The 23,360-nt window shown below is 36.4% G+C and overlaps 1 protein-coding gene across 1 annotated transcript in view; it reads left to right on the plus strand.

Annotated features, from left to right (window-relative positions):
• RpL32 (Ribosomal protein L32) overlaps window positions 1-23,360 on the plus strand; it is a 92,281-nt gene that overhangs the window by 59,228 nt on the left and 9,693 nt on the right. The window contains exon 3 of the mRNA XM_090371784.1: window positions 18,875-19,027. Within this exon, the coding sequence (XP_090227910.1) occupies window positions 18,875-19,027 (153 nt within the window). The remainder of the gene's footprint in view (window positions 1-18,874; window positions 19,028-23,360) is intronic.

Here is a 23,360-nt window from a genome sequence, read left to right on the forward strand (position 1 = left end):
TATAGAGTGGGTATGGTGACTCCCTAATTGTATATAGAGTGGGTGTGCGAGTGTCTTTATTTTATGGGTGATTTAAATTTATCCCTCATGACTGGAATAAGTGGATGGAGGCTCACCATGGGGAACAACTTTTAAATAAGTTACATTATTATTTGTACCAGCAAATTGGAGAAAATACTTGGCTAGAATATCTGACTTGTGAGTCTGATATTCTAACTTATTAGTTAGAATATCAGACTCAAGTTATTATTACTCGCAAGTCAGATGACACGTTAGGATTCACAGTACCGGAATCATTGGCAGCAAGTGATCATGCAGCAGTTAATTAGAAGATGAAAAGAGATGTTGCAGTTCAAGGAAAAGGCACAAGTTTTAATTTTAGGAACGTGGACAGAGTTTAAAATGCTTCGTGGCATATCAACTGGAGATATTGCAGTTGGAATGTAAATATGTTAGAATTACGGAATACATTTAAAGCAATTGTCACAGAATCCATGAATATATATATATATATATATATATATATATATATACCATTAAGAAAATACAGCCCAAGATGGATGAGTACAGAGTTGGACAGTCTGATAGGGCAGGAAAAGATGGCATGTGAAAGTTAAGAGATTGAAAAGTAGTGAGGCCTACAGATCTGTAATAATACAACAGAATATAACTGGTTAGGGTGGCAATGGCTGAGTATGAGAAAGCTCTAGATCAGAGAGCAAAGAATGGGGACAATGAGTTTTTTGTGCATGTGCATACAAAGAAGAAAATAAATCAGATTGGATCCTTGTGTAATGGGTGTGGAGATAGCCTTAGATAACCTGCTGATGAATTTAATGCATACTTCATTAATTTTTTTCAACCCTTCATAATTGAGGAGAGATACGAGTGAGGCCGAGATATATGAAAGTTGATGATTATGGTTGATTATGAGGGTATCGTTGGACTTTGAAAGATTCCTTTAGATTTCAATGCCAAAATATCTCCACTATATAAGACCAGTTCTAAGAACGTGGCCATCTATAGACTTTGTTTGGGGAAATCTTGATGGCAGTGATGAAGAATGCAATCTGGGGACATTTAGATAGAATGCCTTTCTGAAGGACACAGCATGGTTGTGATAGGCAAAAATCATGTACAGCAATACCCTGCATAGCACTGATAATTGGTACCAAAACTATTCTGTGGTATGTGAAACTGTGCTGATTGAGGTATAATTATAAATGGGTTTTAATTGAATGCATACAAGAGAAACAGTCTACAAACAAATTATAATAAATCTATAAACAATTTGCACTTCATAGCCAATTAAAAGGATTTGAAATTTAAAAAATATTGCAAAAATTTTATTAATGAAAAGGTAACATCATGAGAGATGAAAAAAGCAGTTGTTTATTTAGGTGTTTCAATAGTGAAGCAATCTTTTCTTTTTCCCGGCGTACAATTATTTGTAGCATCGAATCCCATCTTGTAAAATTTGTCGTATCTTGATGCTACATTCAACATTCGGATCTCCATTCTTAATCGCCTCGCAGTCCATGTGAACCCCCCAAAAAAACTTTCTCCAATTTTTCTGTTAAATTGTTTTGGTGGCACTTCAGTTTTATCCACTTCAGAATTGTTTTCCTCCTCTGCATATGCAGTTTTCTCATCAGTTTCAAGGAGAGTTGCATCATCTAAGTTGCATGTGAGTCAATGCAGTCACGTACATTGGCAGTGTCGAAAGTCTTATCTGAACTTGTGATTCAAAACCAGTGAAATGATTTACCAAATGTGGCAAAACATGCTGCCAAACAGAATGCATGTTGTTGGCAGTGATTTCTAGCCAAATGCAGATATATTTTTGATCGTATTTTTAAAGGGATAAAAAATAAATTGGGAAATAAAAGGTTTATAAAGCTATCATGTCTCGTCAGGATGGAATTAAAAATATTGAACACTTCCATGTTGCTGCTGATTGCCTGAGGGGAGCTATTGGTGCATGTGAGACAATGGAGTTGGCACTGCAGCTTATATGTAGAGTATGTGTGTAAGCTATGTACAGTAGATTTTCAACTTAAACTTAATTGAAAACCGTGTTATACAGAAACCTGTGCTAAACGAGGTATTGCCGTATGCTTAACCTGATGAAGTATTTTGACTCATTAGCTGATAAGGAATAATTTTAACATAGTTTATTTGGATTTTAGCAAGGCATTTGACTCTCTTGTAAGAGGTTACTGTATACGCTGGAACGAGAGATGAGAAATTGAAGGCAGTGTTCAAAAATGACTTCAATTTTTGAAGTCATTTTTGAAACCCACATCATATTTTAATCATGGGCCAGATTCTAAGATGAATTACAAGATGGTTGCACGGCAGGAAGCAGAGAATTGCGATTAATTGGTATTCTTCAGATTAGTGCAATATCAAAAGTGAGTTAACCCAAGAGTAGGTTTTTAGACTACTCCCGTTACTGATTTTCCCGAACAACATCATTGTGGGCATTGTCATGAAATAGCAAGACACCAAATTACATGAAATATTACGTGATATTTCACATAATTTGGAACTGGCACCTTAAGAGGGGGGCCGCTGTTAAATTCTTATGTAATTGGCTCTAAATTTTAAAATTGTTTTTTTTATTGGAATTTCTAAATTATTTGGAGATTTTCTGCTGCAATATTTAGTCTTGTTACGTATTCTTCTCCCTCCCTGTTTATTAATTGTTATGTTTAATTTATTATTTTCGCTCAACAGTTTTGCCATGCTACTGGCATTAGTTTTGATTTAATATCAGTTATACATTGGGCATCATGTGAAGGAATGTGCAATTTTGCTGCCTGTAATGATAGCTTTATATTTATTTTACTAATTTTCTAAACTGCTTCATTATTCTAATATATTCCATTCCGGCTATTTGGGACACATCAGGACTCCTGCATTTTGGCCCGATTAAGCGGCTGCCCCAATTATCTGAAGTTTCACGTAAATAGTTAAAAATACAAGGTACCCCCCCCCCCATCTTTACAATTGGTTCACTGTACAATCAAATCACGTTATGATGGAATCACCATCGTAACGTGATTTGATAGGTAGCATAATAAAGTACCGTTCACTATATGATGTTAGTGCCGGTCATTGTGATCACGTTTGTGAATTGAATTTTAATTCTATTAAACAAACTTGAATTTGAATTGATTAATTAGTGAAAAAAGGAGGAATGTTATCCACAGGCTATAAAAGCAAAGATATATTAAGCACAAATTTACACTTTATTACCTTACCAATTAAAAAAATTAAATGATACGTAAAAATCGGAAGAATATACGTGATAATCGGAATAATTAATACTTACTGTAATATGTACATACTAACTAGTTGACATTTCTGTTCATTGATATTTCTGGGTGGAGGTTAAAATTTAAAACAGTAAAAAGATAAGCAATCAATAACAAAGAACACGGCACACACAAATTGCAAGTAACACAATACGCACAAGTGAGAACAGAGTAACGAGTTACGAAGCTTTAAAAATAGGAATGAAGAGAAGATTCTGAAAATTAATTTTTTTTATGATTGAAGATTCCATGGAAGTGTAAACACATTTCACCATGATAATAACCCACAGAATTCCAGCTGTCGGTATTATCGCAAATTCAGTAAGATCAAGTTTACTGTCCGTTTATGATAAATTTCACTAACAGAAAAGCCCAATAAACAGGTGAATGCTAATTGTTTTGGGGTTGTGACCTCCAGAACCACGTGGTACTGTCGGAGACAATCGTAGGGTAATCTCCAGTGCTGCGGTCTCTTGCCCCAATTAAAGGGCATGCTGTCCCAATTAAACTATTCTCGATTGGTTTCTGTTTTTTAAGATTTGCCCCAAATAAACAGCTGCCCCTATTAACTGGTGGCCCAAATAACTGGAATCCACTGTGTGTGTGTGTGTGTGTGTGTGTGTGTGTGTGTGTGTGTGTGTGTGTGTGTGTGTGTGTTAGATTATCTTAGAGATTTTTACTCTTGTTACCCCTCTCTTCCCTCCCTGTTTGGTTTGATTCTTAAGTTTAATTTAGACTATTTTCGCTCATCTTGCCATACTGCTGGCATTATTCTATTTTTAACTCTCATTCTAGTTTGTGTGTATACAGGGTGATTCACTACCAGTGGGACAAACTTGCACGAGGTGTAGGGAGAACAAAGAGGAATCGGAATCGCATAACATTGCAGGGTCCAAAATGCCTTCGTCATGCGGTAGAGGACGTTGAACAGGAGGTCGCGTGAACAGCGATCCTGCTGGAAGTCAGCATTTGCGAACCATTTCTGTTGAAGAAACCAAGTAGCAAAAGTCCTCTGGAGTAGATAATCCACAGGCTCCAATGATTGGACGCATTGCAGATGGTATGAACTCATTTGGTTTGTTGACAGTATCCTCCATACAGTGGATTGGGAAATACCCAATCCTTGGCCTATGGCTCGAGTACCTTACTCGGATTGCCTTCTGCAAGACATAGGACATTCTCCTCATTGTCTGGCATACTTGTCGTTCGCTCTCAATTCATGGTACCTCTCGTGAAACAACCAGTCTCACGTAACCTTCTGTGCACACGTGCGAAAATCGTATGATGAGGAGCATGCCTGTGCAGGAAACATTCCTGGTACAAGCGCAGAGCGACGAGCCTGTTACAGTCCGCAGCTCCATACGCGAGGTGCATTTTGGCCAGTTCAACGTTTGAATACTCGTCCATCCTACTGCCTCGGGAACCGGTTTGCAAATGCCGATTTCCAGCGGGATCACTTTTCACGCGACCTCCCTTTCAACGTCCTCTATCGCATGACGAAGGCATTTCGGACCCTGCAATGCTATGTGATTCCGATTCATCTTTGTGCCCCCTACACCTCCTGCAAGTTTGTCGCACTGGTAGTGAATCATCGTGTGTGTGTGTGTGTGTGTATAAAGGATTGTATTAAAGAGTTAAAAACAGATAAAACATCAGAAAGTTAAACTGGATATGGCAAATGCACCGAAGCGTGCAAAGCAGCAGCAATGGATGCAAATGTAAATATATGTATATTATAATTAATATGACAGATAAAAGTAAAGATGGCAGTTCAAAACATCCGGAAAGCTGAAAGAAATACATTAAAATGTCAAAAGAAAGTTACAACAGCCTGCATTTTATATATATATATATATATATATATATATATATATATATATATATATATATATATATATATAAATGTAGGCTGATACAAAATCGTGTAATATAAACAACAGGCCCTATGGGAAAAATAGGGTTAGGTGCCGACCACCCAAGATTGAACACACATTTGTAACCAAAACATTACCAAACACAATAAATAATCGTAGTAAGTATTTTATTACGACTATTACGTAATAAAATATTGCTAATGCTTTTGCTTCTAACATGCTTCTACTTGTTTTTTTGTTTGATTTTCTATCCAAACAGATGACAGCCATTCCACCTCTTCCAAGTCTTAATCTAATGGATTTTAATTACACTGAGTTGTTCCTGCTATGGAAGTTGTTTTTATTTTCTCTGCATTCTTTGTAATTCTCAGCTTTGCCTCATTTAGGTCTGTAGCACGTGCAATATCACATGGTCTTTCATTTCGCTCGAAGTGTTTCATAATTTCATTTTTTCTCTATCGACAGAGGCTTACTGGCCATAAGCCTTATCCGGGAAACCCCGGTGGGCCGAAAGCCGGCGTGATTTTGGCTATAAACCATAGTATGAGGCCACTCTAAATTTTCCCAGGTAAGAATTTTTGACCCAGTCCGCCTCTGTTTATCAATATTGCTTTTCTTTTTCTTTCCGAATCTGCAGTGTCTTCACCAAGACGCTTCCTTTACACACTTTTTAAGTATTTTAGTCATTTTTAGGGAATAAAGCACAATTACAAAAGGAACAAGCACGCTTGATACACAGCAACAAAGCTGCGCACGTGTAGCAACTGAATAAACAACACCGTAAAAGCAGAAATTAACACCTCACATTTTACTAAAGCACATTTCTAGGGGTTACTACCATAAAACAATTTCCAGTTGCCTTTCTGCTAATGGAATCTGTTATAAATTGGTAGTAAAGTTGATCTAATTGCATTTGCGATTATACCGATAGCTGGAATTGTGTTGCTTTTTACATTATTATGGTGAAATGTGTTTCCCCTTCACTGATATAAAAACAAATACATTTTCAGAATCTCCTTCATTCCTATCGTGTTTCCTTCAGTTGGGGTGATTCCACGTTCGACTGCCATTTCTTGTAAACACAAAGGCAAATCGTGCATAAGCGAATTCGGTTCGTGTTATATAAGATATATCGTTCCCCTATTTATAAATCGTGTATGATCGAATTCGTGTAGTGCAAACGTGTTACACGAGGCCTGACTGTGTGTGTGTGTGTGTGTGTGTGTGTGTGTGTGTGTGTGTGTGTGTGTGTGTGTGTGTGTGTGTAAAAATGAATTTGAAAATGAAATGCACAAGGCATAATTCTTATGGGTTTTGGTAATTAACTATATATAATATCGGTGTTATTTCGTTGTGAAGGCAACCACGAAAACGATGCCTTCTACACTACTTATGTAGTTCAAATTTATAGGTTAACTATGGTGTATTTACATCGATATTATATAATAAAATGTAATAGAGGTAGTAGAGAATAGATACTGATTTTTTGAAAGATTATTGACATTGGGTACTGCTACATATAGCAGAAAGAATCCAATGACCATAAATGAAAGTAGATTGTGGTAAAGGGAGAGGAGATAGTCTAACAAAACCGGAAGTCGAAACTATGGAAAAACTGCAAAGGCATTAATAAAATAAAAAATAAAGGTACTTAATTGCTGCAAACCCGATGATTGGCCATCAGACCCAACAGAAATACAGCATGAAGTAAGGCCTTGTGTTTTTAATATGAAATGCACTTGGTGGAAACAATGAATCCAGGTTGCAGCTTAAGAGTATATAGAATCCAGGTTAACAGTGGCAGTAAATATATAGAATGCTGACATATATATCATGGCTGAACTGGCAGAGATAGAAAAAGGAAGGAAAAAATAAGTGAAAGAAATAAAATAAGCTGAAGCAGAAGGTCAAAGATGCAACCTACTATTGTACCATGCTGGAGTGTGAACTGTGTGGCATAGACCATTGCATTGGAGATGAGAAAAGGAAATACCAGCTATTGTCAGAGTAAACATATAGTATGTTATATACCTCAAATGTTGGAAGGCACTTGGATGAGATTAAGATTGCTAGGTGTGATGGGAAGATCAGCATTAAATTAATGAAGCAGTATGCCTCCAGGATAGTGGAGAAAAGATGCACTATCAAAGTAGCATAATGTAGATGCTGAACTATGTTTTAGGCAAAGAAAAAAACAAATTGCAGCCACTCCCCAGGTTGCATTCCGCAGAACTCTGTGTAAGTCTGAGTTTCCCTAAATGCTTATGCAGCACTCGCAACTATGCACACTGAATTTGATTGAAGCAAAACAAATGTTCGAACATATAAATAGAATAATTAATTCAATTTTTATATCTCATATGCAGGAAAAATTTAAAAATTATAAAATTGCAAAAAGAGACAGACGAGCATGTCAGCAAGTTAACTTTTGAGCATCGTTGCCAGTATTAACTCCGGCTGATAAGCATGCTGCTGTGGAAGTTGAGGGCTGTGGAGATTTAGAAGGGGGTTTTTCCAACATATCACAATTTCTCTGCAGCTGCAGAATTGGCACTGACAACTTTACTGCATACTTTAACGTTGTGGAAACCAGTGTGATGCTTGAACCTATTAAACCACCTGTTGCTTGCCACGAACATTGCTTGGGGTTCCACCATACTTATCCTTAATATCTTCATAAATACTTCTTGCTTTTGCTTGAATGACCATTGGACTCAGGGGCACTTGCTTCTGAATCTGATTTTCCATCCATATTTATTAATAGATTTTCCATCTTCGATATAGCATCCGAATCCTGTTTTGTGATCACTGTTGATCTTAAATGCGTTGATCCTTTAACATGTTCTTTTATGTTCATTGTCCCTTTCAATAGTATTCACTGTTGAAGTAGCAAGACCTAATTCCTATGCAGTAACGACAAACCTTGTCCTGGTTTGTACTTAATCGTTTTAATTTCTAAATCAGTTTTGCTTTGTTTCCTAGCCCTACCACTGTTGGTTGCTTTTCCTTCACCATTGTAAGAAGTAAATAGGAATGAAGAGAAGATTCTGAGAATTTGTTTTTTATATGATTGAAGAGTTCGGTGAAGGGGAACACATTTCACCATAACATAAAAACCCACACAAATCCAGTTATCGGGATTACTGCAAAAGCAATAAGATCAAGTTTACTACCCGTTTATAATTAGATTCACTAACAGAAAAGCAAAATGAAAGGGAAAGTACAAATTGTTTGTCTTTTATGGTAGTGACCTACAGTGATGTTTTAAAAAAATATCACAAAGGTGTTCAAAATTGATTCTTATAACGGAACATATGATAATGATGAAATTGTAGTGCAATTTCCTTTATAAAAATGACCATTTAGAGATAAATAGCTTAGCGAAATTTCAACTTCTGATGTCTTGGAACGAATTACCAAAAACAATGTTATTGGGTTCACACTACGACATTTTCAAGAAAATAAGTTTCCACAATTTTTTTAAGTTGCATCGGCCGGCAAAAAACTTGCGTGAAGTTGAATTTCCGTAAGTCTAGTATTGCGCAGGCCAGGGAGTGCCTGCATGTCAGAAAAATAGCATCTTGATATTACATTCGTAAAACTGATGCAACGCCAATAATAAGATATAGGGTGCTAGGAAAGTGGAAAGTAATGAGTAAGAGGAAATATAGGTGTGCTGGTTGCAGTCCAGGTTGCAAATCCTGTTCCTATAGTAGGACTCTGAATATAGTTCCTGGAGCATGCTTCATATGTTTAGGTCAATTATGTTAATGGTAAAAGTTTACTCTTTAAAATTAAAATAATTATTAATATTAATAAACATAATACTGATACCCCCTCACCCTTTGTAGCCACTTGGTGGGCACAAGTTTTTTTAGATTGTGAGGCACCAAATAGGCTAGGAGGTATAAAACTGTATATTATGTACACAGCCTTAAAGCAGAGGAGGTCGGCTTGCTATTATACTACTATCAAAGAGGTGGTTAAGCAGTTTTTTTATGTTTTAATATATGGAGAGCTTTACTGAAGTGATGATAAAGGTAGGCTGTAGATAACATTATCCACTAGTTTATTATAGAGAATTTCCATATTGTGTATAAATCAAACTGTTGCTACTACATGTGGTGACTATTCTGTTGCACTGGGAAAGTATGATATTGGATTACACTTATTTTTGACATGGAGTGCTGGTGAGTGAACTTGACTACATATTAATGTTAAATGCATCTTGTTTGTTGTAAATATTTATGGTGATTTGTGAACTGTTGAAATCATGTCCAGATCCAAGTACAGCAGTCTCTCGATTAACCAGGACACTTCAAGACTCCAAATTAAAAAAAAAAAAAAAAAACAGAAATCAAAATTCAAGTAATAACTAGAATAGGTATAAACAGGTATTTTGCAAGTCGTAAATAAATGACAAGTGGAATTATAAGTTGTCATTGAGAGATTAGTTTACCTATTACCTTGCGATCCCCGCTGTCTTCACACCTGCCGCTAAAAAAAAAAGAGAGAGAAGAGAAGAAAAAGAGACCAAATGTTTAGTTTGTTTTAGTGCGTAACGTAGATTGTTGTTCCATTGCAGCACAAATGTAAAATTTTGTTTCGTTATTTCTGTTGGGGATGTCTGAATTTTTTTATTTTTTTTATTTTATTTATTTTTTTTTTTTTTAGAAATCGCGAAAATGATGGGTAAATGCAAAAGAGTTGTGTTCTCAGTTAAACAAAAACTTGAAGTTTTCAAAAGTTTGAAAACAGTGCATCTGTTAAATCTCTAAGGAATCATTATTATAAGGATGTATCAAAATGGCCAAACATTAACAAGTATCGTGTGGAATTTAGATATTGTCAATAATATGGTAGCAATATGTTATTAGTCATTTCCACGTTACGTAAAACGAAGTAAGAAGTTCTGGAATGTATCTCTTACGTATGTCGGGGGACTTTTGTATTTTAGGATTCACCGGGAAATCGATTATCTGGGATTTGTTTTTTACCATCTATCACGGATAATCGAGAGTCTACTATAGTTGCCTACAAGGTTATTCTTATTGGTTCTTTCCAGTGTGAGTTCTGGAGAATAAATATTAGCAAAGTCTTGTAAAAAAATTGGTGCAGTTTTATTACCTATAAGTCATCTATGTATCTAAACATGGATAGTTCTGAGGCAAGGATGTTTTAGACCAGTACAGATAGATTGTCTAAGACACACATAGCTTGGCTGCTCATGGGATTCTTTTGGTTTTGTAGGTAATATAGGTTTGTAGGTTATACCTACAAACATGATACATGCAAGTGAGATATGGACTAACAAGTTTACGAAGTTTAAAAAGTAGGAGTGAGAGAAGATTCTAAATTTTATTTGGTTAGTCTTTACAATCTGGTACCCCTTCTTATTGATTGTCACCAGTATGATTGACATGCCTTGCCTGCTATGGTTAGTTTTAGGGTGTTTATCTCGTGTTACGTAAAATTGGGAAAATAAGTTCAAGATTTCAAAATGGTGGGGATAAATGGTGGGCTAGGCATGTCCATCACTGCTACTTGTTACAATCAAATGGAATGGGTATATACATGTTTTTTTATATGATTTAAGATTTCCTGGAAGGAGAAACATTTCACCATAATAACATAAAACCCACAGAATTCCAGCTATTGGTATTATCGCAAATGCAATAAGATAGTTTACTACTCATTTAATAGATTGCACTAACAGTAAAGCCCAACAAACTGGAAACTGCAAAGTAGCTTATTAACAATGGATGGCAGCCTAGATATGGAAGTAATTAGGAGAATAGCATCTAATCAGTTTATTCTGTAATGTTAATAGCCTGCTATGGGCTAGGGAACTTCTAATGAAGTGTAAAAAGCTAATAAATAGGGTATATTTGGTCATGGAGGATGAATAAAAAGGATTCTAGAAGAGTCCAACCAATGGAAATGAAGGTGCTAAGGACTATGCCAGCTAAAACTAGAAGAGATAAAATAAGGAATTCTGATATAAGAATGAATTTTTGAATAGAAAGTCTGAGGGAGAAGATGATTACATCACGTTTGCAATGGTGTTTGAGATGAAAACAGATGAGGCCAAAAGGAAGACCCAGGAAGAGATGGAGAGATCAGATGTGGAAACATAAGGAATTAAGTGGGAGAGAATGATAAAGACAAGATCTGGGAAGACAGAAAAGGATGGATTGCTTTGACTCATCTGGCCCAACCTTAGGTTGGAAAAGTGATGTACTTTGATAATGGCAGTCACAATCACAAATACTATGGATATTTGAAAGTAGGATTGTACTAAGTTGGGCAGTTGAATTTTTACTTAATATAAAAAGGTAGTTTTGATTAAATTCATGAGTCTTGTGTCTAATTGACTGAACTCAAGAACAGAAGACATGTAAACAAGATTTTCTGTGTAAAATCTGTAAAGGATAACCCTATGCAGATTTCATATTACTATTATTATTAGTAGTGGCAAATGATGCAGGAAAGCAAGCTTATAATGCTTCAGCAAAAAAAAGCAAAACACAACTACAGGCTTTACCAATCCATACTCCAAGAATTTATCTTCTTTTTCTTGAATTTATTCGAACCACCCGCTCCCACAACAACAGATGGAACTTTGTTTGAACAATCAGCCACCTGCTGGGTAAAGACAAACATCCACACATCTATCCTGCAACATCCTTCCTCAACTTGAATTTATGCCTTCTCGTATGTATAGTCTCAGCAAGAGGAAGAATGCCATCAACATTTACCTTACTCAATCCATTCAAGGCCTTTAACACCTCAATCAGATTTACCCCCAGCTACCATCTCCAGACAATTTGTAGTACCAAAGCCTTTCTTGGTAAGAGTGATTTTATTCCCTTTGCCAATCTGGTTACCCTTCCTTCTCTGTACCTATTCCAGTAGATCTACATCCCTTCTAAAGTGTTACCTCCGGGCCTGTACCATCCTTCACAGAGTGAGGCTTCCTGACCTGTAATTTCAGGCTTCATTAATAGTTTGTTAAATTGATTTTCAGATGTGCAACATACATAGAACATTAAAAACATTTCTTTGTTTGAACAATCAGCCACCTGCTGGGTAAAGACAAACATCCACACATCTATCCTGCAACATCCTTCCTCAACTTGAATTTATGCCTTCTCGTATGTATAGTCTCAGCAAGAGGAAGAATGCCATCAACATTTACCTTACTCAATCCATTCAAGGCCTTTAACACCTCAATCAGATTTACCCCCAGCTACCATCTCCAGACAATTTGTAGTACCAAATCCTTTCTTGGTAAGAGTGATTTTATTCCCTTTGCCAATCTGGTTACCCTTCCTTCTCTGTACCTATTCCAGTAGATCTACATCCCTTCTAAAGTGTTACCTCCAGGCCTGTACCATCCTTCACAGAGTGAGGCTTCCTGACCTGTAATTTCAGGCTTCATTAATAGTTTGTTAAATTGATTTTCAGATGTGCAACATACATAGAACATTCAAAACATTTCTGGAATCACGTGCTGGTACTTAAATGGTTTGTGCTAAAGCTGTAAAGTTTCATTGGGTGCTGATCTTGGCATTGGTGCAGATGCATGCCAAGTGGGAACTAGCTCAGCCATTTGACTCATATGTCACTGCTGATCAGTTGTGGAATGTTGCAGTTTGAACAGTGTGCTAACATCAAGTTCCTTGAACTTGGGAAAAGTGCTACAGATATGCTACAGAAAGTTTATGGAGATGATGCCTTGAAGAAGTAGCAGTTTAATCAGTTTTAAATGGACAGGAAATGCTGCAAAGATGAACCTCACAGTGGATACCCTTCAATGAAAATGAAGGAATTCGTGAAATTGGGCTGTCTCTGTAGGCTTAGTACACAATCCTGACGCAAGATTTAGGAATGTTGTGTGTGTGCTTTCGATCAGAAAATGAAATGGACTGCAGGAAAGCCATTGCAGATAATTTGTTTAAAATCTACACAGGATTTGAGCTTCCTAAGCAAAGTGGTCACTGGCGAGAGCTGAGTGTTCATCTACAAACCTGCCTGGGACCAAGATAGAACCATCCAAATGCACTGATAATGCCCCCATGGTCCAACACGTCTTGTGCAACAACAGAATTTGTCAGTCATGCTGATCTTTTTTATTATTTTTATGTTGAGGGCATTGTGCACCACAAATTTGTGATTAGGGGAATATTACTGCTGCGTACTATCTCGAGGTATTAACCCGTTTGTATGAGGATGTGCTGCGAAGAAAACTTCAGTTATAAGGATGGCTGGATCCTGCACCATGAAATGCAGTCACACTGCAATGTCAGTTTAGCTGTTCTTGGGTGTGAAGAAAATCACAGCCATGTAGCAGCCTCTCCCCTGACTTCTGTCTGTTTCCTAAGCTGAAAGTGGAGCTTTGGGGTCATTATTTTGCTACAGTGGATGACATCAGAGAAAACTCCAAAGCAGCCCTACATGTGACTAAAAACACTTTAGGATGTTTCAAAGCTTGGGAAGATGGAAGCTTGTGTGTGAGCAGGAGAAGGTTATGTTGAATTTGGTTAGGCTAGTAATGCACAACTGTTCAATCAACTTTTACAGTAAAATTCTGAGAACTTTTTCTGAATAAACCTCATAAATTACTGGTTCTTCAAAAACTAGTTGGCTACATTTATATAAAATGATTGATCAAATATTAATTTTCAAAGTACTGAAAAAAAATTTTCTGGAATCAGTGCCATCAAAATATATGAAAAATTATTGTTGCTATTAAATGAAGCCTACTTCCATGTTATTCTTAGTGCTTGGCATATTCAATAAGCAAATACAAAAATCAGAGTTCTAAAAATTGTGTAAGGGTCACAAGTTAAAGTGTATTAGCAAACCCAAAGGTTGAAGTTATGCATTGAACAGTTTTTGCTCCTTATTTTCAACCATTTCAGCTTTTGAAAAAAATTAACTAATTGGAATATTTATGGTGAAGAAACAATCATTTAAAGATGAAATATTTGATATGTAAATCCTATGGATGTTTTTAAAAAAAACTACACCTGCTTGAAGTACAAAATGCCTGTAAAAATATTATTTACAAGGAACTTCAGATTGACAAAAACCATATTTAATTGTTTTGTTTTTTTTTTTTTTTTTCTTTCATGGAACCAATTACAATTGTTAAACAAGAGCCCACTGAAATTATTGTTGATATATTAAACCACACTTTTGTTTTTTAATTATTTTTTCAATTTTAGAGTAAATGTGCTTAATGTAAAAGTATTTAAGTATGGCCGAATTCTTATTGTCAGTGTGAGTGCATTTTCACTTAAGATAAATATACTGTTGATAATCCTATGAATGATTTATGAAACTTGGTGAGTAATATGTAACATAGATACATTGCAAACCAGTCAAGTGTCTTTCACATGTATAATGTGCTATAATTAATTTATATTTTAGATGTGTGATTTAGCACAAAAATACCTGACGATCCTATGAAACTTCATAAATCCTATGAATGATTTATGAAACTTGGTGAGTAATATGTAACATAGATACATTGCAAACCAGTCAAGTGTCTTTCACATGTATAATGTGCTATAATTAATTTATATTTTAGATGTGTGATTTAGCACAAAAATACCTGACGATTGTGCTAATTAACAGCTAGGCATATTAGTAGTGGTGTTCTGACTTTGTACTTATTAATATAATAATTATTCTAAAGATGAATTAAATTTAATTCATCTTTAGTGGACACAGCTCTACTATCAAACGATTCTTTAAGCAGAAAAATGTCCAGTCAAAATGAATAATCATGCATACCTGTTTCCATTATTGCAGTATCACTTTTACTTTGTTTATGAATATTTTGTGGTAGTTATGGGTCCAGATTAATCATTTTTGAGAGCTAATTAGCAGCAAAGTAGTATAACAATATCTTTATAAATAAATATAAATGCAAGAACTTGAATTAGAACACAGTCCACTAGGTATACTATAGGTATACCTTTGTGTGATGTATGCCTGTCCTGTGTTCCAGTCCCAGTTTGCTGTATTTATTTAAAATAATTAAGAGTTCTGGTGGGACATGCAAGGCCTCCCTCATACACTAAGTAGTAACTACAGGTGGCAAACATTTTCTCGAAACATGCAACATATATTAATTACCACTTAAGAGGCATATTCATAAGCTGCCAAAATTGATACCCTCCCTACCCAACAGCACCACCAAATGGTTTTCCCAATTACATAAACGAATTACTTTATATTCTAAGTGCTTCTCATAAAAGAAAATTGGACAAATTTATATATATGAAATAAATTTAATATAGGTTAATGAATTAATATTTATCTTTACAAAATCAATGTCGTATGAAGCTCTAACACAATACATGCATTAACTCAACCTTAAAAAGTGGTAAAGTCAACCATGGGCTTCCATCACAAGGAAATCCTACTTATTTTTAATAATGAAGGTGGAATTCAAGCTTTTTTTTTTTTTGTGACAAGAGGGAAAAAATTTTCCCTCCTCACAGTGGTAGGTGTGTCACAAACAAGTTCTACACATGCCACAGGGTTGGCAATGCCTGCAACATTGATCTTAAAAAAAAAAAAAAAAAAAACTGCATGCACCTAGTTCAGATCATAAAACAAATTTTTAGGCAACATTAATCCAAAGGGAAAAAGTGCATCTTATGGTCCTGATAGTTATTAGATTTAATAACTGGCTTTTACGGCAACCTTTTTTGACCCAGGATTGAAAACCATGGAATTGAGTCAGTCTGGATTTTAATTTGGAAAGGGCAGGGACATTTTGGGCTTCATTCTTACTGTAATTGGAATTAATGAGCCTCTGGTGAAGGCTGCTTAACAAAAACTATCCGGTTTTTCTTCTGTCAGATTGGCAGAGAAAGGTAGTTTCACTATGAGCGGGTAAAAAATTTGATGCTGCATATTTGCAGTGGAAAGTGTGAACCTGTTAATGTGTATGAGCAGAAAATAGTTACAGGAGACTACAAGTCTATGCTGCAGTAGAAATTAAATTTCACTGATGACAACACACATTTTATATTAAAATATACACATAGCATTATACAGTGTGCTTTGAACATTAGCCCCTAAAATTTGTGTGGATTTCTATTTAGATTATCAGATACACCATTTGATTATGAATTTTTTTGTTTTGTTTTTTCTTTTCAAAAAAGATCTGAAAAAGTTTTTTATAATATTGACACTGCTAACAAGAGCATTTTTAGAAAGACGATTAGATTAATGTTGGCGAGATGATGCAAGGAGGCAAAGCTAATACAACAGCAGCAGTTAGAAAAAATGTCATTTATCCATTCCTGTGAGGGCTAAATGTTCTTTAAATTTATCCAAACTATGCATTTCTATTACACTTGTTGGGATTTTATTTCAACAATCAATTTACTTTTTGGCTCAATACAAAATTTCATACAATGTATTGTGATAAAGAGTGAAGATTCCATTAGAATATAGTTTACCTAACCCCTTAAGCTTTATACACGTCAGTTGATTTAAAGTGCACATGCTCATTTCACAGATTATAATTTACAGAACAATGTTTCTTGTTAAGAAAATCCTTGTGCTCCCCTCCAACTAATCTTGTTGCTCTTCTGTGCACCATTTCCAACAGATCTGTCCTTCCTAAAATAAGTTTTGAAACTTATACAGTATTCCAGATATGGCCTAACCATTTCCTTATACAGTGCAGCAATTCATTGACAAAACTCCATGGGCTGCTCTAGCAGCCTGTATGTGCTGCTAAGAGAATTTCATATCAGACTGTACCTGTAGATCTTTTTTTCCCCTTATCAAATATCTTGGGTTTTTTCTACCAAAAAGCTGTACCTTGCATTTATCACTGTTAAACTTCTGTTACTGTTGTTTAGCTCATCTTCTTGGGTTATGTAGATCCTCGTGAATTAGCATTCCTGGTCTGCTTCATGACAGTAGTGGTATTTCACTGGCAACTGCAGGATGCCAGTGAAATATGACCTTCCACTTATGCTACACCTCATGTTGCACACCTTTGTACCCTCAACACCCTTAGACCTCAAATTTGAAATGCATACATTGATTTTAATATATTAAAAAAAAAAAAACTAAGGGGTTTGGTACCGAATCTTGTGGCACCCCACCCACCACTTTAATCAATGAAGAGCAATTGCCATTTATACCACACACACACTCACTCCAGGATTATTCTTTTTATCCGGTTGCTTTGTGACAACCTCATAGCAGGTCAGGTGTGAGGAACTTTTTATAGTTCCTTGGTGTGGATTGCCTTACAGCTCAACTGCTATTAGCATGATCGTGCATTACTTTAATTAGGAGAACATGTTTTAGACAGTTTCTCTAGCCTTTTACTATTATTGCTAAATTTACCTTTCAGATTTTCCAAAAATATCTATGTAGATGATTGGCATTTTCTTCCCTGCTAATTAAAGTCTCCAGTCAAATACTGTTCTTTTTTAGCATTAGCATACATGTAAATTGCCAATTTTGTCTTCGTGTCCATCTATCTGCGTGTAATAACTTAAACTCCTAATGGATTGATTTTCATAAAATTTTATATTTGGCCTGTTTAGAAAAACATATCAAGCCATCCGAATTTCATTAAAATTGGACAATTATAAATCTGAGAATTATTTTCTTTGAGTTTTCATGAAATTTTATGTTTAATTCTATTAAAGAGATAGATAGTAAATGATACAAGAAAGCAAGCTTTAAAAAAATCAACAAAAAAAAAAAAACCTTATCAAATCAGTTGATCAAATCATTAATTTGTCTAGTTCCTCAAATTTATTTAAACTACATTTGGCTGAAGGCAAATTTCCACACATCTATTCGGTAACCATCCTTCCTAAATTTAAATTAATATCCCCTCGTGTGTTGTCTGAGCAAGAGGAAATATTGAGATATAAATAATGTTGTCTGAGCAAGATAACATCAGCATTTACTTTGCAATTCATTCAAGGCTTTAAACATCTCAGGGGAAACACAAACTTGTGTTCCTCTTGCTAAACTTATAAGTAAATGATATCAGAATTATCCTTCTCTCCAGTTCTTTACTGACAAGCCCATAGTTAGTTGAAACTTCATTTTAGGAAGTGGCAGAGGTGTGTTTTGAATACAAAGAAGCATAATAAGATTAGTTTAGAATATGGAAGGATACACTTACCAAGAATGGCTGGTAGTATTGCAAATTTTGATTTCTGGAAACTAGGCATCTGCATGGAACCTAATTGAAGTGTTTCAGGCTTTAAATGGGTTGGGTAAACTGACACTTTCTCTGCTAAGAGGCACAAGTTTAAACTGAAATAAGGATAGCTACAGAATAACTGCCAAAAAGTAATTAATGGAATAGACTTCCTAGTGTTATGGAATTAGTAGAAAGTTTGAATAAAATTCAAACAGAACTGGGCAAATTATTAGGAGTGCAGATGAAAGAAATGGGTAAAGTATCTTTTTAATACTAAAATGCATGTCTAACAATGACTTTTGTTTTAGTGTAACCTTGTGATGATCAGAACAATGAAACCTTGGTTTCCTTAGTTTTTGTGCACACTTTTACATTTTGCATGCAAAACATAAGTTTTAAACAAATTTTCTTATTATGGTCACTTACCAATATGTGTTCATTGGAACCCTGCTTAATATTACAATTCTCTTACTCAGCCCAACTGGCGCAAGCCTAGAGGAATTGACAATAGGGTTAGAAGGCGCTTTAAGGGACAGAGACTTATGCCAAACATTGGTTATGGAAGTAACAGAAAGACCAGACATCTCCTTCCTAATGGTTTCAGGAAAGTTTTAGTTCACAATGTTCGGGTATGTGTTTTCTTTGCTTCAGTTTAGTATTTATTTATTTTACTTAATTATATATCTGAAATAATTTAGGAGACATAAGCCTCCTTTCCATCCCCAAAATCATCAGACAAAATAGAAAAGCTGCTTAGCCAAAAAAGATAGCTGTGGTAAGAATAAGTACCCCGGATGCAATCATTGTGAACTAGTTCAATGCTTCTGTTTATTTACAAATTGTAAGCAAGCAAGTCCAGAAGCAAAATAATTGCCTGGTGTCATTAGACCTGCTTTCTTGTAGCACAGAAGAAAAACCATTCTTCCAAAGCCAAAATGAATAAAATTTAATTTTGAATAATTTCTGCCACAAACTCTTCTTGGAACTATTGCATCTTAAGACTTAACTGGACTATACATTTCTGATACTGTATTCTAACAAGTGAATATGTGAGAATCTGATCTTCTACAGAATTGTATAGGTAATTTTGTTGATACATCCAATTAGCCCAGTGTTGTGTTAATGTCACTGATAGATTCTAAATAGTTCCTCATGCTAAATCACTCCTCACATCTAGAGGAATAATCACTGAGTAGTACCTGTTACAGAAGAGCAAATGACCTAGCACAGGGTTTCCCAAAGTGTGGTCTGCAGCCCGGTGCTAGTCTGAAACAACTTATTTGAAATATACCTACATAAAACTATAAGAAAATTTCCTTTCCTAAAATATGTCAATTTATGTAAACTTTTGATAATAATAACTGAATTACCTATCTTTTATTTATATTTACTGATGTTAATGAATACCTAATTCCATTATTACTGGTTTATCCCTAAGGGCTCACATCTGGTGAGTATATGGGCTTGGTACACCAGTCCTGAGCTGGATATCATCATTCTTTTTCCTGGCAATTTTTCTCTCGGGGGTTTTTTTTTTTTTTTTTTTTTTGCCTGGTGACATAAGCCTCAGGCTTCCTTGCACCGTATGGCTAATAATAGTATGTTAAATATCCTAATCGTAGTGTCCTTTCCTGAACCTATGAGTAATTATTGAAAATGCAGTAGATTCCTGTTAATTTGGACACATCGGGACTAATGCATTTTGGATATCCCTAAAAAAAAAAGTAAAGTGCAGCCATTATCAACCCACTGCAGGGTGGAAGCCTCCTCAACAATTCATGCTGAGGGAAATGGACCATAATCTGCCACGCTGGTCCAGTGCGGGTTGGCAGATCGACCGTATTCAGCAGTCAGGGGCTTGAACCCCGGTCTACTCAAAGAGCGTGTGCTACTGCACTCCCGCTCCTGCCCACTCGGCTACGGAGGCCGTACAAGGCTGGGACAATTCATATTGAACAATTAGACTTTTACACCAGCCAGTATTAAAATAAACAAATTCCAATCCTGCAACTAAAACACTTTATTTACAATAAAATAAAATAAAATACGAGCGTATAAAATTTATATATATATATATATATATATATATATATATATATATATATATATATATATAAATATATATATATATATATATATAAAGTTATGATGATAAAAGCGATAAAAACAATTAAAAAAATACCGTAAGAACCGTAGCTTTTGGAGAAAGCGATCTCCTTTCTCGACAGCGTATTTCTGCTGTTTTTTTTTTTTTTTTTTTTTTTTTTTTTTTTGGTAGTTGTTGGCGCATCGGCTTCTGTGGCCATAATGCCCCCCCCCCCCCCCCCACAAGATTTCTGCAGTACTTTGATCCAAGCCAGAGGCGGAATTCGAACCCGCTACCTTTGGGTTGCCAGGCAGGCAGTTTATCCACCCGGCTTGCCTGGTTGGTCTTCTGCTGTGTGGCACATCCTAAAATAGCAGATCCACGGCACTCGTCACATGGTTCCTCGGGAGTAAGGCCGGAATTTCCCATTTATGAGCCGGAAATGGCTTGGGGGAGCACTAGCTGAAACCGTTCATCTCGCCCAAGAACCACGGTTTCATAGAGGGGATGTAAGCGTACACCCTTGTCTCTATTAATGGAATTGCTAGCTGCCCTCTCAACCTCTAGCTAATTGCTAGAGGTTGAGAAGACGAAAGAAGATATTTGTTGACGTTGGACTTGAACTTCTGTAGACTGTAATTTTCAGGAAATACATATGAAGGAAGGTTGTTCCAGAAACCGGCAGTTGAATGAATAAACGAGGAAGATGAAAAGTTGGTTCTGTGAGTTTGAAGTTGGACAGTAAATGGATGTTGGCTGGTGGCGGCACGTGTTCGGACTGTTTTGAAAGAGAGAGCAGGAATTATAGAAAGCAAATCAGAAGAACAGTGCCCATGGAAGTATCTGTAGAAGAGGCATGCAGCAGAAAGAAACAGTACGTCTATGAGAGAGTGAGTGGAGACATCTCTGTTAGAGATGAATCATTAATTACTGTAACTGCCGTCTTCTGAATGGAATCGAGAAGCCTGAGAGAGGTTTTGGGGGCACCACCCCAGATATGGGAACAATATTCCATGGCAGGGCAAATTCGCGATTTATACAGAGTGAGCAGCTGTTTGGAAGAAAAGTAACACCGAGAGCGAAAGAGAAAACCAAGTTTTTTAGATGCAGAGGAAGCAATATTTGTAATGTGCTTGTGCCAAGAGAGATTAGAAGTCAGGGTAATCCCCAAAAGAGACATCATTTTGCCTAGAAATCGAAGTGTCACTAAAGATAAGCATAGGACAGATGAATCCTTTTTGCGAGATATAAGACAAGACTGGATTTTAGAAGGGTTGAAATCAACTAAGTTGTCTTTGCCCCACTGGAGAAATACCTGAAGATCGGCGTTTAAGGAATTGGAAGCTGATCGAGCAGGACAAGGTTTCTCAAAATGGAAAGTGGAATGCAATGTGCTATCATCAGCAAAACTATGGATAGGATTTCCAGTCAATGGAAGAAGGTCATTAATATACAGGAGGAAAAGAGTGGGGGAAAGAAGAGAACCTTGGGGGACACCGGCATTAGTGCAGAAGTTAGAAGACAGAGAGCCATCTACCATTAGGCCCCTCCGTAGCCAGGTGGGAAGGAGCAGCAGTGCGTAGCACACGCTTCTTGATTAGATCGGGGTTCGAGCCCGTCACCACTAAATACGGAGGATGTGGAAAGGTAAGCAAATGGCCACCGCATATTCACGGAGCAATATGGCCTTAGTTGCTAATGCTCCTAAAAATCAAAAAAACAACAACAAACAAGAGCCATCTACAATCACCCTCAGTGAGCACCTCAATCAGAGAGAAAACTGGATAACCAATCACAAAAAAATAGTTAGCAAACCATAAGATGGAAGCTTGTTTAGAAGACCTTTATGCCAAACATGATTGAAAGCCTTTGAGATGTCAAGAGCAACTACTTGTGTTTCACCGAACCTTTCCATTGAATTAGTCCATAAATGGGTAGCATAAGCCGGAATATCACCAGTGGATCGACACTGACGGAATCCATACTGGCAATCGTTGATCAGATGGAAGGATTCTAGGTGGTTTAAGAGTTAGCGGTTAATTTATTTCTCCATGACTTTAGAAAGATTAGAAGTAATTGCAATGGGACGAAGGCGTCTCCGTGGCCAGGTGGGAAGGAGCAGCAGTGCGTAGCACACGCTTCTTGATTAGACCGGGGTTCGAGCCCGTCACCACCAAATACGGAGGATGCGGGAAGGTCAGGGAATGACCACCGCATATCCCGGAGCAATATGGCCTTAGTTGCTAATGCTCCTAAAAACCAAATAACAAACAAACAACAGCAATGGGACGTTAATTGGATGGGAGGGATTTTAGGAACTGGCTGGATATGAGCAAATTTCCAAGCAGAAGGAAAAACACCTTTTGGAATAAGAAAGTGAAAAAAGGCGGAAAAGAATAGGAGTAAGTTCAGGAGCACAGGTTTTGAGAACAAGTGGAGAAATACCATCGGGACCTGGAGCTTTCTTAGCATCAAGATTCGTCACAATCCTTGTGACATCCTTTTGTCGGAAGACCACAGGAGGCATTGAATGGAGTGTGTTGGGAATGGTAGGAAGTGTTTTACCAAGATCATTAATACACGAGTTGGAAGAAAAATGGGATGCTAGCAGGTCAGCTTTATCCTTGGTTGAAGTGACAACAGAACCATCTGGTGTGGACAGAGGTGGAAGCAGAGATGAGCAAAAGTTGCGGCCAATAGTTTTGGCAAGAGACCAGAATGCTCGGCTACCATTAGGGCAAGAAGCAAGTTTTCTACTCTTAGCCTGTTCAAACTCCTGTTTGGACTGATTAATAACTGCTTTACAATTGTTGCGAGCTTTGGTGTAGGCAGAAAATGAAACTGGAGAATTAGAAACAAGCCGATTACGATATGCA

This window comes from Mastigoproctus giganteus, chromosome 4 (assembly GCF_048544385.1).
Source record: "Mastigoproctus giganteus isolate SK-2022 chromosome 4, ASM4854438v1, whole genome shotgun sequence".
Lineage (NCBI taxonomy): Eukaryota > Metazoa > Arthropoda > Arachnida > Uropygi > Thelyphonidae > Mastigoproctus > Mastigoproctus giganteus.